This window comes from Etheostoma spectabile, chromosome 18 (genome assembly GCF_008692095.1).
Source record: "Etheostoma spectabile isolate EspeVRDwgs_2016 chromosome 18, UIUC_Espe_1.0, whole genome shotgun sequence".
Classification (NCBI taxonomy): Eukaryota; Metazoa; Chordata; class Actinopteri; order Perciformes; family Percidae; genus Etheostoma; species Etheostoma spectabile.
In genome coordinates this window covers 14,809,409-14,826,590 of record NC_045750.1, presented here as the reverse complement: position 1 = coordinate 14,826,590, position 17,182 = coordinate 14,809,409, and the positions used below count along the sequence as shown (strand labels likewise).

Sequence of the window (17,182 nt, the reverse complement as noted above, 5' to 3'; positions counted from 1 at the left end):
ACCAATCACAACAACACACAGGGTGACGTATCCAGAGCCCCATACGTTTAGCTACCAGCGGAGCTAACTGGTAGATTAAATGTCTGTCAGCTTGCCTTTGGCCCGCCTACATCAGATACACCGATGTGATTGGTGCAGCTCAGCTACATGGGCATAGTTAATGAGCAACCTTACACGATGCCGGAGTAACTCATCTTGTTCAGACTAATGTGTTGAGTGTAGGTTTTACCTAACAGTATCCTTAACCTTATTGGCGACATTCACATCTTACATGTCTCCGAGTTCCCATGACGCCTCCGCTCAGCCAATAACCCTCATGGAAGGTTATGATCACCTAGCACCAACTGGTCAAACTTGGTTTGTCCTTTGACCTATGTTGCCTGGGCCTGTTGAATGAAAAACAGTCGGATAGGATTTCAACACTCATCATGAAGGAATGGGAGACGAAGGTGGCAAGGTCAAAGTGGCAACAGGTTCTTGCCACAGTATGTAGGCCACAGACAGTCCTGGGGAGAAACTACAGTACAAGTTGTACTGAACCGGAAACAGCCTGTGTCCTCTTTCCCTAGCTCAAACGTCAGATCAGAGCATTGGAATAACTTCACCCCATGCCCCGGAGGGAGAGTTATGCGTCATCGGTGGTTTGATTGACAGACTGAAGAATGTCACAGCAGATCCTGCTTTATCAACGCCTCCTCCTCTGAAGGTTGACTGAGTTTTAGACAGTATTGTGGGGCTTAGTGATCAAGACTATATTAGGTAGCAAATCTGGACCTTTTGGTATGGATGTAGTTTATAGTTTAAATTGCTAAGGACATTCTTCTGTCACGTCTTGTCCCCTTTTCCCACAGACCCGCCAGACCATGAACTACGTGGGCCAGTTGGCGGGCCAGGTGTTTGTCCAGGTCAAAGAGCTGTACCGAGGCCTCAATCCCGCCACCCTTTCTGGCTGCATTGACGTCATCGTAGTGAGACAGCCCGATGGATCCCTGCAGTGCTCACCTTTCCATGTCCGCTTCGGCAAAATGGGAGTCCTCCGCTCCCGAGAGAAAGTGGTATGGGTAACTTCTTTTGTTGTCACATTGAGAAAATTGTGGACTTTCAGGTGCTTGATGTTTAAAGTCGTGTTTCCCCCCCCTTCTTTTGCCCCTTTTTCTGGTCCTCCAGGTGGACATTGTTACGGCTCCTGCCTTTTTGGGGATAGTTTAGCACTTGTGTTTCAGAGATGTGGTAAATCAGTCTGTGTGGTTGCCCGGAGAGGATTGGCTGCGTGATGGCTCCGCCACTTCCCTGTTCCAGGCCCGCTGTGGATTGGCGCGGCTGCTGGAGATCCGGCCAATCACATCCTCCAACAGACACCGGGAGAGTTTAAAAAGGCTGGGATCCTCAGTCCGCCGGCTGAACGTTCAGTTCAGTCTGCCACACGGTCCTGCTAGAGATTGTTGAGAAACCATTGTCTAGAGATTGTTTGAAAACCATTGTTAGGATTGTTTAGAACTGTGCTAAGATTGTTTGAGAACCATTGTGCTAGAGATTGTTTGAGAAACCATTGTGCTAGAGATTGTTTGAGAAACTATTTTGTTAGAGAGTGTTGTTTGAGAAGCTATTGTGCTAGAGATTGTTTGAGAAACTATTTTGCTAGAAACAATTGTTATTAGAAAGCTAGTTAAATCCTATTTTGTGTTAAGCCTTTGTTTTTTGGTCTTTTGTTATCTGTATTATATTTAATAAGTTAATGGGTGCTGTGCTTCTTTGGTTTGTTTAGGATAATCCTTGTTTATTAGGCAGCACCCATTATCTCTCTTTGTGTTTGTTTATTGAAGTGATTAAACTTCCTTTAATTTACTACAACCTTGTTGCCCTCTGTCTTTGATTAACCCACATTCATCCTTGTTTATGTTACGCCCATCTTTAACAACGGGCCAGGTCGTAACATATGGGGGCTCGTCCGGGATCTAACTACGTTAATTGGTAACTGGTTGACGTTATTGATTAATTGGTTGGCCCTAAATTATTAAACAAATTGGAGAATGTGGTAAAACGAGACAAAACGGTATGAGGGGTAGTGTGGATTGAAAGGGTTAATTGGTTACGGAAGGGTGCAGCTGGCTACTTGAGTCCCACATGGCAGAAAAGTTTTGTTTGGAGAAATTTTTGGAACAACCTACTCTTTCCCAACTTCACAATTGTAGGAAGGATGACCTATAGCTTTAGTGGTCTCACTTCAGTCTTGATATATCTAAATCTTGGTAAAAAAGGAACTTAGAGATAGGGTTTTGGTGGCTTGGTGGATAGGGGCTGGAGGTAACTGAACAACCAAGCCTGCTGTACCTTTGCCAATCATCCTACAGACGCTGAAACCTCAATAGTCGCCAGGAGGGCGCCAGGGCAGGTGAGCTGGAAACCCCTGTTTACTCTGCCCAGGTATGACCCATCCCCGCAGAGCGGTACTGGCTCCAGGGACGAGGCACGGCTGAAAGTCCGCCTCCCCGGTTGCAAATGGAGGCTCAGGATAAAGAGCACCAGAGGCAATGCAGCCAGTTGAGGTAAAGCCATGGAGATTGAGGCGCACGGCAGTGAGGCTGCGTCGACTAGAGCTGGAAGTCTCTGACGCAGGGCAGATTGCTTCCCAAGGTTCAGGTATGGCATCCCCCTCCACCACTGCTACACCAATACCTAAAATAGTATTTGATATTGGTAAAAATGTATCTTTTGTCCCTACATTCCGTGAGAGCGAGGTTGATTCCTATTTTAACGTGTTTGAGAGAATTGCTACGGCACTGCACTGGCCACCTGAGGTTTGGACACTCCTACTTCAGTGTAAAGTCCATGGTAAGGCTCAAGCTGCTATCGCTTCCTTACCTGTAGAAGAGAGTTTAGATTATGAGACTGTGAAATCTGCGATACTACAAACCTATGAGCTCGTGCCTGAAGCGTACAGACAAAAGTTTAGAAATCACAGAAAAACGTCTGTACAGACGCACCTCGAGTTTGTCCGTGAGAAAGCAGCGCTATTTGATAAGTGGTGCCAAACTTGTAAAGTCACTGATTATAGTGCTTTAAGGGAATTGGTTCTATTGGAAGATTTCAAAAGATGTTTACCAGATCGCATTGTGATATACCTGAATGAACAAAAGGTAAATAACATTTCTGCTGCTGCTATGTTGGCTGATGAGTATGTATTGACACACAAATCTGCTTTTGTTCCAGTGGAACAGCCACGTCGTGCTTCGACCCCTCCACTGAACTCAGCCACGGTTCGTACTCCGACAAAAAAGGAGGAGAGGGAATGTTTTTACTGTCATAAAGTAGGACATGTGATTGCTAATTGTCACGTTCTGAAACAGAGGGATCAGTCTTCTCGATCTACTCAACCAAAAGGAGTGGGGTTAATCAAAGCAGATCTTGGCTGTGTGAACACACGCTCATTAGCTCAGCCAATTGATGATTGTTTTAAGCCCTTTGTGTTTGACGCCAAAGTGTCGCTAACGGGTGAGACAGGTGATGAATGTTCTGTGCGTGTATTGAGAGATACTGCTTGCTCACAGTCTGTAATCCTTGCACCAGTGGCCTTTTTCTAACAATTCTGCTTGTGGTTTTAGTGCTATACTCCGAGGAGTCGAGATGGGATATGTGCCGCACCCTACACTATATTACATCCGTCTCCCCTTGTCACAGGTCATTTCCTATTGCAGTGTGCGACGAACTGCCGATTCAGGTGTAACGGTCTTAATGGGTAATGATTCCTGGAGGTAGTTACGCCACTTTGGAAGTCTTAGACCAACCTCCATGTATTGTGACCCAACAGCTTAATGAGGCTCCGCTGAATGTGTTTTCGGCCTGCGCTGTTACTCGTGCGCGTGCACGAGAGCTTGAAAAGGACACTAACATGTACTCCTTATCTGACACAATGTTTCCTTCTATTTTTTCTGAGACCAAGGAGGAATGTGAGAGTCCTGGAACCGAATCTTCAAATGTGGCCGACGGGCAACCGCAAACAGCTGACCCTGTTTTGCCATGTTTAGCTGGAGATGAAACCTTCCCAGTCACAAGAGCCCATTTCAGTGAACTGCAGAGAGTGGATCCTACACTGACGGATTGTTATGCAAAAGTGGTGAGTGACAGCAGAGCAACAGGTGAGAAAGTAGCATACCTTTTTGATGGTGACGTGTTGGTTCGTAAGTGGTGCTCATTGTTGAATAGTGATTCAGATTGTGATTCGTTTATCAGATAGTGGTACCTGTTTTCTGCCGACACACGTGTTATCCGTGGCACATGAAGGTAAATGGCTGGGCATTTGGGTAAACAAGACATATCGTTCTATTCTAAGGCATTTTATTGGCCTCGCTTAAATCGGACGTTGCTAAACATTGTCGAAATGTCATGTGTGCCAGATTGTGGGGAAGCCTAACCAGCTGTCCCTCCCGCGCCATTACATCCTATTCCTGTGTTGGAAGCCCTTCGAGCGCATAATTATTGACTGCGTTGTTCCGTGCCTCGAACAAAAAACGGAAATCAATATTGCTGACTATTATGTACCGCAACTCGCTTTCCAGAAGCCATTCCGCTTCGAAAATCACCGCCTCAGTTGTTAAAGCTTTGACAAAGTTTTTTTTCCACGTTGGTTTACCGAAGGTGATCACGACTGACCAAGGGTCTAACTTCCAGTCTGGACTTTTCAACCAGATACTTGAAACTTTAAAAATACAGCATGTTGTGTCGTCTGCCTACCACCCTGAGTCACAAGGCGCTCTAGAGCGCTGGCATCAGACATTAAAGTCCATGCTCCGGAAATATTGTTTAGAGACAGATAAACAGTGGGATGAGGGGATTTCGTTTGTGTTATTTGCCGCTCGAGATGCAGTCCAAGAATCTATTGGATTCAGCCCGGCTGAACTTGTTTTTGCTCACACGCCCCGCGGCCCACTTAAATCTCTGCATGATCAAATATTATTCTGTGAAGCGTCTCCCAAACAGAAAATACTAGATTATGTCCGTAAGTTCCGCGAGCGTTTGCGGCGTGCTAATGCTCTCGCTAAAGACAGCCTTAGGAAATCACAAACCACGATGAAACGTTACTACGACCGCTCAGCTGTGCGCCGTCAATTTGAACCAGGAGATCAGGTTTTGGCATTGTTGCCCACTCCGACTTCAGGCCTATCTGCAAAGTTTGCAGGACCTTATGTCATTAAAGACAGACTTAGTGACACTAATTATGTGCTTAGTACTCCTGACCGTAGACGCAAAAACCGAGTTTGTCATGTAAACATGCTCAAACGTTATCATACAGCTGATGTTCCAGCTTCGTCTGCTGTTCATACCTGTCACAGGGTTGCTGCCCTTATTGTGACTGACACTCCTTATGAAGACGATATACGTGTCCCACCACTTATGGCTGCGTGTCTTCCTAATTCAGCGGCACTCGATAACTTGTTGACACAGTTAGTACGTTTAACTGCAGCACAACAAGAGGATATAGAGAGTTTAGTTAGCCGATACCAGTGTTTGTTCAGTGATATTCCGTCCTGCACTAAAGTGCTTAAACATGACATAGACGTGCAAGATGCGCGTCCGATTAAGCAGCATGCTTATCGCGTTAACCCGTTTAAGCGAGAACTGATGAAACAGGAGGTAGAGTATCTCCTTAAAAACGGATTAGCCACTGTAAGCGCCAGCTCTTGGAGTTCCCCTTGTTTGGTGGAAGCTAAGCCCGATGGGACTCCAAGGTTCATTACAGACTTCCGTAAAGTAAACGCCGTCACAGTCAAAGATTCGTATCCCCTCCCGCGGATGGAGGACTGTATTGACAATTTGGGTGCCGCCAAGTTTGTCAGTAAACTAGACTTATTAAAGGGTTACTGGCAGGTACCTTTAACGGACCGTGCCGCTGAAATTTCTGCCTTTGTTACCCCTGATAACTTCTGTCAATACAAGGTTATGGCTTTTGGTATGTGCAATGCACCCGCTACATTTCAGAGGTTAGTTGACACTGTGTTAGTAGGCTTGCCCAACTGTAACGCCTATTTGGATGATTTGTTGATTTATGCAGAGACATGGGAAAAACACATGAGCGTGTTGGAGAAGGTCTTTGAACGTTTGGCCCGCGCCACGCTGACCCTAAATTTAGCTAAATGTGAATTTGGGAAAGCTACCGTTACGTATCTTGGACAGCAGGTAGGACAGGTTCAGGTGCGACCTATTGAGCTAAAGTTCCCTATTAGAGATTGTCCATCCCCAAACACGAAAGCGTTGCGACAATTTTTGGGGATGGCTGGTTATTACAGGAGTTACTGTCGTAACTTCTCCAGTGTTGCTCATCCTCTAACCAGTCTAACAAGTCCTAAAGTAGACTTCGTGTGGACTCAGGAATGTCAGGTTGCATTCGATGCGTTAAAGCGTTGCTCAGTCATCTCCTGTGCTCGCTGCGCCTAGCTTTTCCAAACCATTTACACTTGAGTGACGCCACGCGTGGGTGCAGGGGCTGTTCTGTTACGAAGGGATGGATGGAGTTGATCATCCTGTAGCATATTACCGCGTAAGTTCAACAGACACCAAAGCAATCCACCATTGAAAAGGAAACTCTTGCTCTGTTGTTATCTCTCAGCATTTTGAAGTCTATGTGGATCTACTGCTCTGCCTGTCGTTGTGTACACTGATCATAATCCCCTTGTTTCCTGTCTCGCATGTTCAACCACAACCAGCGACTCATGCCTGGGCTCTGCTTGTGCAGGATTACAACTAAAATACTTCATAGAAAGGCTCTGACAAGTGGTAGCTGATGCTTTTCTAGGTTGTGATGCTGTTATTATGTGTTCTGTTATGATATCAAGTCCTGTGGCTTGCATTTTAAGGGGGAGGGTGTTACGGCTCCTGCCTTTTTGGGATAGTTTAGCACTTGTGTTTCAGAGATGTAAATCAGTCTGTGTGGTTGCCCGGAGAGGATTGGCTGGCGTGATGGCTCCGCCCACTTCCCTGTTCCAGGCCCTGCTGTGGATTGGCGCGGCTGCTGGAGATCCGGCCAATCAACATCCTCCAACAGACACCGGGAGAGTTTAAAAAGAGCTGGGATCCTTCAGTCCCGCGGCTGAACGTTCGTTCAGTCTGCACACCGGTCCTGCTAGAGATTGTTTGAGAAACCATTGTGCTAGAGATTGTTTGAGAACCATTGTGCTAGAGATTGTTTGAGAAACCATTGTGCTAGAGATGTTTGAGAAACCATTGTGCTAGAGATTGTTTGAACTTGTGAGAGATGTTGAGAAACTATTTTGTTAGAGTGTTGTTTGAGAAGCTATGTGCTAGAATTGTTTGAGAAACTATTTTGCTAGAAACATTGTTTATTAGAAAGCTAGTTAAACCTATTTTGTGTTAAGCCTTGTTTTTTGGTCTTTTGTTATCTTTATTATATTTAATAAGTTAATGGGTGCTGTGCTTCTTTGGTTTGTTTAGGTAATCCTTGTTTATTAGGCAGCACCCATTATCTCTCTTTGTGTTTGTTTATTGAGTGTAAACTTCCTTTAATTTACTACAACCTGTTTGCCCTCTGTCTTTGATTATCCACATTCATCCTTGTTTATGTTACGCCCATCTTTAACAACGGGCCAGGTCGTAACAACATGGAGATCAATGGAGAACCAGTGAATCTCCATATGAAGCTTGGGGACAACGGAGAAGCATTCTTTGTGCAGGAAACAGAAAATGATGAGGTAAGCACGGCTATAACTGAGCAATGAGCGGCTATGCAAGATGCTCTAGTTCAAAGTGTAATTCAAGATCTGTTAAATGGCAGACATTGATTCAAATAAAATCAACGTTTAAATGAAAACACACATCAGTCTCCACCCCCCTGACACCCTGTAACCCAGACACACCCATGTTTACAACCAAGAAGCGCTATTCAAACTACCTTCCTCCTTAGACGCAGTTATACTGTAGTAGCTTGAACAAGGTCACGCTGTGTGCAGAGTTGGCACAGCGGCCAGGAATTCTTTCCTTTCCTTTTGGCAAACTAGTATTCCTCTGTTCATTAGTTAGTGAATGAGTCCTGAATGCAGCATCTACCAACCCAGGCTTTACGACCTACAATAAATGATGGGGCCTTATGACGGACCGACTTAGGATCATCCTAGATTTAAGTTTCCTGGCTAAGGATTTTCCTTTAAGTAGGACGTATGTGTAGAGAAATGGTAGTAAGTAATAGATGTAGTAAGAAATGCCCTCCTCTTTCTCAAAATTGTTACACTTGTTATTTTTTTATGTTTATGAAGCCCATGAGAACCAATCAAAACTTTAAAATTCATGGAAAACTCTGAAAAAAGTGGCTGTCTTTTTCTCAGTTCGTAGAAAGCAGACTCATTTCAACATCAAGTGTTTTCATTTGGTTTTCCAAGATTTTTGAGCTTCAGGTTTAAAAAGCCAAGTTGTGTGTACTGTCATCATAAAATAAATTGTCTCTACGCCGTCATGGTATGCACACGAGGATGTGTGCAGCTGAAAGACACAAACAAGCGGTGACCTACTGAGACCGGGTGGGGGGCACCAATAAGGGGAAGTGGGTGAATTATTTTCCCCAGTGTGGTGTCAGATTCCCAGGCCTGGAAGAGAAGGGGGGGGGGGCTTATGCCGCTGAACAATTTTTTCTTGGCACAGGGAAGAAAAACGGGAGGGAGTGTTGTCAGACCTCAAATCAGAAGGTTATCCCTCACAATTCCCTCTCTCTCTCTCTCTCTCTCTCTCTCTCTCTCTCTCTCTCTCTCACAATTCCCCCTCTCTCCCTCCCTCTCTCTTTTTATCTCTCTAGTCATATGTCTGCACACACACATACACATTTACACTCCCCCACAGGCCACCCTCCTGGAAAGCGTTTGTATTTCCAAGAAATACAAAGAGGAACAGAGTCTGTTTTGGATGGGCTGTTTGGTTTTGCTGGCAAAGGGTTTCCTTAAAGGAGAAGTGGCAGTTTGGCAGGGATTGTACACATTTTCCTTGGTCTGTAAATTAGTAGTAGATTCAGGTTCCAGCGGGAGTTATTCCAGATTTCAAAATGTTTCTTTCAACCCCCTTACTGAAATCGTCAGGGCGGATGCCAGAGAAGATATTTTGGATGTAGTATTTTCTATTTTGTGTTTGATGTTAATTTACAAGGTATTTGATCTAATTTATCACAGGAAGTGGTTCCGTCCTACCTGGCCACCTCTCCGATCTTGTCAGACGGAGCCATTCTGATGAGCTCCTCCCTGATGGGGAAATGCTCCGGGCCAACCATACAAACCCTGGGCTGCTCGGGGAGCACGGGAGCGACTGGAAGTGTGGTGACGAAGAAGAGGAGGAAGAGGAGGAAGAAGACTCGGGCGGACAGCTTGAGGAGAGAGGAGAGTGGGGACTACTCCGAGGATGAGGACATGTTCACCATAGACATCAGCTCGGATGAAATGACGAAGATGGAGAGCAGCAGGTGAGAAAGTGTGGAGAAGGGGAAGGAGGAGACAGAAGAAAACAAGAATAAAGAAAAGCAAAAAGAGGGAAAGCAGGACACGTGACAAGGGGGAGGGGGTAAAAGGGTGGACAGTGAAGCAGTGAGGTAAAAACTATATTGCATCAACGCAATGAGATTTGACAGCAGCTGCATTGGAAGTGGAGAAGTAGTGTTTCATGTGCATGCATTGTGCCAACATGTGACTTGGCCTCTGGTGCGCAGTGCAGTATTTGATCTAAATCAGACTAGTATGTGCATAAACCGGTCAGGTATGCAGCTATAAGAGCCATGCCCTTCCCAAACTGGAAGTGTTTAAGTCCATTTCCCATGAATGAATACAGCAGCTGTTGTAAATAACTGCTGCAGATTTATTTTCATCTCTGCATGTGTGTGTGTGTGGGATACATTACATCTAAATTCTGGGTCATCTCTGCTGTAAAACAACACTAAGCTTATGCAAGTGCAGTTATTTAAAGAAAAGATGTGCAATGGGTAAACATATTGTTATAATTATATTATAATAATAATTAATTATTAAAAAAATCTCTTTTTCTAAAAGAAGTGTCTTTCCCAAAATTTAGCCTTGGTGCAGAATTACAGCCACTAGAGCCAGTCCCACAAGGGCTTTTCATAGTATGTGCCATTTCTGCGTCTGTTAACTTTTGAGAAGGGGGGGGGGGGGGGGGGCATAGTGGAGGCTGGGTGTGTGGACTCACAATATGCACATATGTTCAATCATAATACAGTATTCTCTAGCTACAAGACGTGTTATGTTTTGAGTGCAGGCAGAGTGCAACAAGTTCAGGCAGGATATCTGTGGGTCTGAAGTGGGTGAAAAGTTAAATTACATTAAATAAAAGACAAAATGCATGATGGAAAAAAATGCAGAATAATAACATGCAATGATATGGTACATATACAGTATGTGTTCTGTGTTTTTAGGACTTCATCTCGGGACGTTTTAAGAGATGAGACAACAGGCGGCTCTTTCAAACAGACTGGCATCTACGCTCGTTCAGATGGAGAGTGGAGCCCTATTCAGAGGTGCTTCACTCACTCATACTGTATGATGAAGACCAACATGGTATTATTCAGAAGAAACAGCTCTTTAACAGTTGGTTTATCCTCTATTCCTCTCTCAGCCCTGGAAACTCTCATCCCACCTCTTCCAAGAGCGACTCTGAACTAATGAGCCAGCCGTCAGACGATCAGAATCCAACCATGCACTGGGCGTGGGGAGAGCTGCCACAGGCTGCCACGGTAACCAGATGTGTCCAGTGTGCATACATACACAGAGAGAACAACTCTCTTGATATATATATTATATATATATATATAATATATATGTATAAATATATGTATATGTATATACATATATGTATATATGTATGTACATGTATATATGTATATATACTGTATATATGTATGTATATATACATGTGTATATGTATATATGTAGGTATATATGTGTATATGGATATATATGTATGTATATATGTACATTAGATATGTATATGTATTTATATGTATATGTATGTGTTCGTTTTGTTTGATCCTCTCCTAGCCATCCTTCCTTCCAGTGATATCCGACCCTCCGCCAGTGTGCCCAGTATCCATCCCTTTTTCTGAAAGCACACACTTCCGTGTGATAACTGATGGGACGTCTTCGGAACACTGCGGACCCGGCTCAGAAATATCAGCAATCAGACTGCTAATGACAGAGGAGACCAGTGACAAGACAGTTGAGATGGAGTCCGAATCCATGAGGATGGAGACCCAGACAGCCAGATGTCCGACATCGTGTATGATATCTGACATGGAGGAGACAATGTCTCGTCCACCAGGAAAGACCGACTCTCCATCCAAAAGAAAAGGTAACAGTCAAAGAGCACCAACACAATACAATGCATCATTCCTTTGGGAGAGTTCCGCAAGGCTCCATTCTGGGGCCTCTTCTGTTTAACATCTACATGCTTCCACTGGCTCAGATAATGGAAAAACAAAATAAGTTACCATAGTATGCGGATGACACACAAATTTACATACCTTATCGCCAGGGACTATAGTCAAATACAAAACTGACTAACTGCATCAAACAAATTAACGACTGGATGTGCCAGAACTTTCTGAAATTAATGAAGGAAAAACTGAGGTAGTTGTTTTTTGGAAAAAAGAGGAACGTATAAAAGTCTGCGCTCGCTTCAACAACAATGTAAAAACAACAGACAAGCCAGAAATCTTGGTTAGTCATGGACTCAGACCTGAACTTTAACAGCCACATTAAGACAATAACAAAGTCAGCCTACTATCACCTTAAGAACATATCAAGGGTTAAAGGACTTATTGTCAACAGGACTTGGAAAAACTGGTCCATGCTTTCATCTTCAGTGACTTGACTACTGTAACGGGGTCTTTACAGGTCTCCCTAAAAAATCAATCAGCAGCTGCAGCTGATTCAGAACGCTGCTGCTCGAGTCCTCACTAGACCGGAGACTGGATCACATCACTCCAGTTCTGAAGTCTTTACACTGGCTTCCTGTGTCTCAAAGAATTGATTTCAAAGACTCTTGCTAGTTTATAAATCCCTTAACGGTTTAGGTCCAAATACATTTCTGATCTGCTACTACACTATGACCCCCCAGACCTCTCAGGTCATCTGGGACAGGTCTACTTTCTGTCCCCAGAGTCAGAACTAAACAGAAGCAGCTTTCAGTTTCTATGCTCTCATATCTGGAATAACTCCCAAAACCTGTAGATCCGCTGCTACTCTCAGTTCTTTTAATCAGGCTGAAGACCTTCTTTTTGATGCTGCCTTTCTTTAAATTAATGCTCATTTCTTTAAATTTCTTATGCTGCACTGTAACTTTTATTCTTGTGTTTTATGTTCCTAATGTTTCTATTTGTTTTTAACTGTCTATTCATGTGTCTATTGATTTTTAATGCTTATGATTTTTAACTTTTTGACTTTTTTGTTTATCTGTTTTAATGATTTTTATGTAAACACTTTGAATTGCCCTGTTGGAAGTGCTATACAAATAAAGCTGCCTTGCCTTGCCTTGCCTTGCCTAGAGTTGATGATCTAAGCAGCCATCAGTGCATTTGCTGAGGGTTTAAGCTGTCAGCTGTAGTTCTCTCCTTTGCTGTTTAGCGCAGTGGCATTCAGTTTGTGGTGTTAAAATCACCCAACCCAATCTACTGGTTTTAAAAAAGCCTTTTATGGTTTGACACAAACGAAATACAGCAAAATAATGTATGGCTAGAAGAAAACCAAGTTGTCAAATGATTTTGTCATGAGTAAACCCAAGAGAAAAGCAAATACAAGAATACATCGACAATTGAAAAAGTCGCCTCTCTGTTGCAGACAAGAGAAGCCGCCATCTTGGTGCTGATGGAATTTACCTGGATGACATCACAGAGCTCGAGCCTGAAGTGGCGGCCCTTTATTTCCCTAAGAGGTATGACAGAGTCAAACTTATCGTATTGAGCTTAACAATGCGTAAAAAAAACAGTGGTGGAATGTAACTAAGTACATTTACTCACGTACTGTACTTAAGCACAAATTTAAGGTACTTTCTTTTCATGCCACTTTGTACTTTCTACTCCACTTTATTAACCTGACAGCTATAGTTACTAGTTACTTTTACAGAAAAGAAAGAGTTTGCACACAAAACACTTTTTTATACAGTTTAAACAGTAACATGTTTTATTGTAAAACAAAAAACCCAACAATATATATAGGCTTACAAGTACAGCTGAAATGATTAGACGATTAAACTACAAATTTCTAAAATGTGAGGATTTTTCTGCATTTTAAAACTTTAAACACCTTTTCCTGAATATACTTTCCTACTTTTACTTTAGTAACATTTTCAATGCCGGACTTTTACTTGTAACGGAGTATTTTTTTACAGTGAGTACTTTTACTTAAGTAAAGGATCTGAATACTGCTTCCACTACTGAACACAACACTTGTCCTCTGAAGTGACGGTGGTGCAGCAGTGAGGAGCATCTCAGACCCGGGCCTCCACAGCAGCAGTCTGTCCCCACAGTCGCTCAGCTCTGGAGGGGACAGCGGGGTGGACAGCTACAGCGACCCGTTGGCTGACATGCCGTCCATCACCATCTCCTTGTGTGGAGGACTCAATGACAACAGGGAGATCACTAAAGGTAAGATGCTGACCCGCGAACATCATGCACCGTGCTGTAAACTGTGAAAAAAGGGGAACTGAACATGAAATTGTCCTTCCAGAGCAGTTCCATGAGAAGATCATCTCTTACCAGCAGTTTTCGGAAAACCCCTCCATCATCGACGACCCCAACTTGGTCGTGAAAATTGGCTCCAAGTAAGACACAATTGCTAGAGTGAGAACATGTTTGTGTCTAAATATAGTAAAATCAGCAGGCTATAAGCAGTTTATAATCCACTGTATGCTTTACAGATTGAACTGCCACACATTGCAGAAGAAACTGCAGTGTCTGCACGATTGTTTTGGCTCATAAAGAGATTTTTGCAAAGGCATTCGGCTGACAACCTGTTTCTTGCTATGGTTATGAAGTTGATAAAAATACATTTTCTTTTCTCCCTCAGATACTATAATTGGAGCTCTGCGGCTCCACTTATGCTGGCTATGCAGGCCTTTCAGAAACCGCTGCCAAAGGTAAGAAATTGATACACAGCACAGAAACTAATGACTCAGACTGTGGTTGTGCTACATGAATACAACTCCCCCTTTTGAGTGAAGCTGGTACTGCACCATGTATGTATGTGTGTATCCCTATGCACTTTAAATACTTATGTGCAATCTATAAATGTACAGTCTAAATGTTCTGTTGTTGCAGCCTCAGACAGACGTTATGTTGTGACAAACATCCACTGAATCTGTTCTCCTTAAACTTTGTCTTCCCCTCTGTTGCCCTCCCTTCCCATCCCATTGGTGCATCCATCCATCCATTCATCAGTCCTCTTGCCTCAGTTATATTCACTCAGCCTTAGAGTTTCTTCTCTGTTGTCTGACTGGTGTGCTGGGCTACAGCTCAGTACGTTAGTCACTTTTTTGCCTCTTTCTCCTGTTTTTACTTTCTCTACCTTCCACATTCTTTGTCCCGTATCAAACTTCCAAGCGCCATGCATGCTTTGTTTTCCCCATTCCAACCGCAGACACATTGTTGCTTCTGTGTTACTGTTTGTTGATTTAAAGTCTGGTTTGGCTTAAGTTCATTTTTGAGTGTGTTTTTTTACGGTGTTGTGTATTTGGTTGTTTGGGGTTGTGTGTGCTCTGCCCCAGGCTGCAGTGGAGAACATCATGAAGGAGAAGATGCCCAAGAAAGGAGGGAGGTGGTGGTTCTCCTGGCGAGGCAGAAACAGCAGCACCAAATCGGTAATTTCTTCTCATCTGTTGATAAAGTTCCACTAAATGAGTGAGTAAAGCAGATTAACACAGTTTGTCCTCCTGTAGGATTCCGTCTCTGAGCGTGGGGCCTGTGGCTATGATGAGCAGGCTGGGAAAATATCAAGCAGGTGAGGAGTCCCCCATTCAATGCCAGAAAATACCCTCGTCCATAACTGACAAGACTAAACATCCTTTTAACACATTGTCAACCTGTCTGACGTCAGACACAAAGAAGAGTCGTCCTCTAGTGATGAAGACCACAGGGCAGCCAAACAGAGCTCTGCCGCCATCCAATCAGAGCCTGGGCTCACACCAGGAGGCGTGACTTATAAGAAAACACTCCGACTCACATCAGAGCAGCTGGTGAGGAGTTTGGAATGAATACACTGCAGACTTTGAACTGCTTTGTTTATTATAGCCATCATGTTTACCTCCATGTAGTATTTCTTATTCTCCCTCTTTCTCTCTCTCACTCCCTCCCTCTCACATGCACACACACACACACACTCACACACAAACAGCTGTCTCTCCAGCTGCAGGATGGTCCTAACGATGTTGTGTTCAGCGTGACCACTCAGTACCAGGGAACCTGCCGCTGTCAGGGCACCATCTACCTCTGGAACTGGGACGACAAGATCATTATCTCTGACATAGATGGAACCATCACCAGGTTTGTGATACATGTGAATACACACATACTTTTACGGCCACCTTTACTATACAGTTTGTATAACAGCTTGGATTGGGGTGAAAATGTATATATATATGGCCCAAGATGACAGGGTCATCTACAAGCTGTGTGCGGTACATACTGTACTGTACATTAACCTGGGCTCACATGTCACAATGTCATTTTGGTGCTGTGTATTTCCAGGTCGGACACACTGGGTCATATCCTGCCCACACTGGGGAAAGACTGGACCCACCAGGGCATTGCACACCTCTACCACAAAGTCAGCCAGTAAGGACTAATTTACTAACCCAGTGTCAGAAGTGAATTGCTTTGAATAGTTTCAAGCAAAGCAAAGCGCAAAAGGCACACATTGCTTGAAAATACTATATGTATTTTCCATTAAACAGGCCAAAAGAAGCTCTGAAAAATGCTCTGATTTGTTGTCATTAAGGGATCATATTAATACACGTGCTTGTTTTTCTTCTTTTTCTCTCTCTCTCTCTTTCCCTCTCTCTCTCTCTTTCCCTCTCTCTCTCTCTCTCTCTCTCTCTCTCTCTCTCTCTCTCTCTCTCCGTCAGAAATGGCTACAAGTTCCTGTATTGCTCAGCTCGAGCTATCGGCATGGCTGACATGACCAGAGGTTACCTACACTGGGTCAACGAGAGAGGCACCATGCTTCCTATAGGCCCCGTCCTTCTCAGCCCGAGCAGCCTGTTTTCAGCTCTGCACAGGTCTGTCTCACTCACACACACACACACACACACACACACACACACACACACACAAACACACACAAGACTTGAGTATTGTTGTACCCGGCTGATTGTTGGTTACATCGTTTGTGTTTGACAGGGAAGTGATCGAGAAGAAACCAGAGAAATTCAAGGTGGAGTGTCTCAACGATATCAAGAACCTCTTCTACCCCAACACACAGCCATTCTACGCAGCCTTTGGCAACAGACCAACGGTACGCACACACATATACAATTTGCTTAATCTGGAGTTTTTTGGTTAAAAATTGAAGCCATCTTTGCTGTATATTTTTTGCATAAATGCATGTAATTTAGATAAACATTATTCCTAACACTCAATTCTCATTTATATTTGCAGGATGTATATTCCTATAAAGAAGTAGGAGTGCCTCTAAATAGAATTTTTACAGTAAACCCTAAAGGAGAGCTAGTGCAGGAGCATGCTAAGACCAACATCTCATCGTAAGTACCGCATCCGGTTTACATGATATATTCTAGGAGGAAACAAAGGCTTGGTTTGCTCACGTGCGCTTCATGTCTGATTGTTATATCTCCTTGTCTCGTCTCTTCAGTTACGTCCGTCTGGGTGAGGTGGTGGACCACGTGTTTCCTCTGAAGATGCGGGCCTCCTCCTCAGACTTCCCCTGCTCAGACACCTACAGCCACTTCACCTACTGGAGGCAGCAGCTCCCTCGGGTGGACCATCAGGGAACTACACCTCCACAGTCTCCCCGTCCCAGCAGCTGACTCCCCGGGGCCTGCTGACCGGCTCCTAGCAGGCCCAGCACTGATGGCGTGAACATGTGTGTGACGTGAATCTGTCGAGATGTATGTAGATGATGTAGCATTTTGTGATCACAGAGCGAGCAAGAGAGAGAGAGAGAGAGAGAGAGAG

At 44.0% G+C, this 17,182-nt stretch overlaps 1 protein-coding gene across 3 annotated transcripts in view; it reads left to right on the top strand.

Annotated features, from left to right (window-relative positions):
- The window catches only part of lpin1b (lipin 1b), a 25,236-nt gene that overhangs the window by 7,270 nt on the left and 784 nt on the right, over positions 1–17,182 (top strand). For 2 of the 3 annotated variants that reach the window (XM_032543295.1, XM_032543293.1), the window contains exons 2-20: positions 852–1,055; positions 7,603–7,703; positions 9,165–9,451; positions 10,415–10,516; positions 10,615–10,732; positions 11,037–11,346; positions 12,834–12,927; positions 13,455–13,639; positions 13,722–13,815; positions 14,061–14,130; positions 14,758–14,850; positions 14,929–14,990; positions 15,087–15,225; positions 15,384–15,532; positions 15,737–15,823; positions 16,114–16,266; positions 16,388–16,502; positions 16,646–16,749; positions 16,860–17,182. The exon at positions 16,860–17,182 is cut by the window's right edge and continues 784 nt beyond it. In XM_032543295.1, the coding sequence (XP_032399186.1) occupies positions 7,614–7,703; positions 9,165–9,451; positions 10,415–10,516; positions 10,615–10,732; positions 11,037–11,346; positions 12,834–12,927; positions 13,455–13,639; positions 13,722–13,815; positions 14,061–14,130; positions 14,758–14,850; positions 14,929–14,990; positions 15,087–15,225; positions 15,384–15,532; positions 15,737–15,823; positions 16,114–16,266; positions 16,388–16,502; positions 16,646–16,749; positions 16,860–17,034 (2,427 nt within the window). In that variant the 5' untranslated portion in view covers positions 852–1,055; positions 7,603–7,613 and the 3' untranslated portion in view covers positions 17,035–17,182. Of the gene's footprint in view, positions 1–851; positions 1,058–7,602; positions 7,704–9,164; positions 9,452–10,414; positions 10,517–10,614; positions 10,733–11,036; positions 11,347–12,833; positions 12,928–13,454; positions 13,640–13,721; positions 13,816–14,060; positions 14,131–14,757; positions 14,851–14,928; positions 14,991–15,086; positions 15,226–15,383; positions 15,533–15,736; positions 15,824–16,113; positions 16,267–16,387; positions 16,503–16,645; positions 16,750–16,859 lie in introns of all 3 variants that reach the window. The other variant, XM_032543296.1, reaches the window with a different exon arrangement.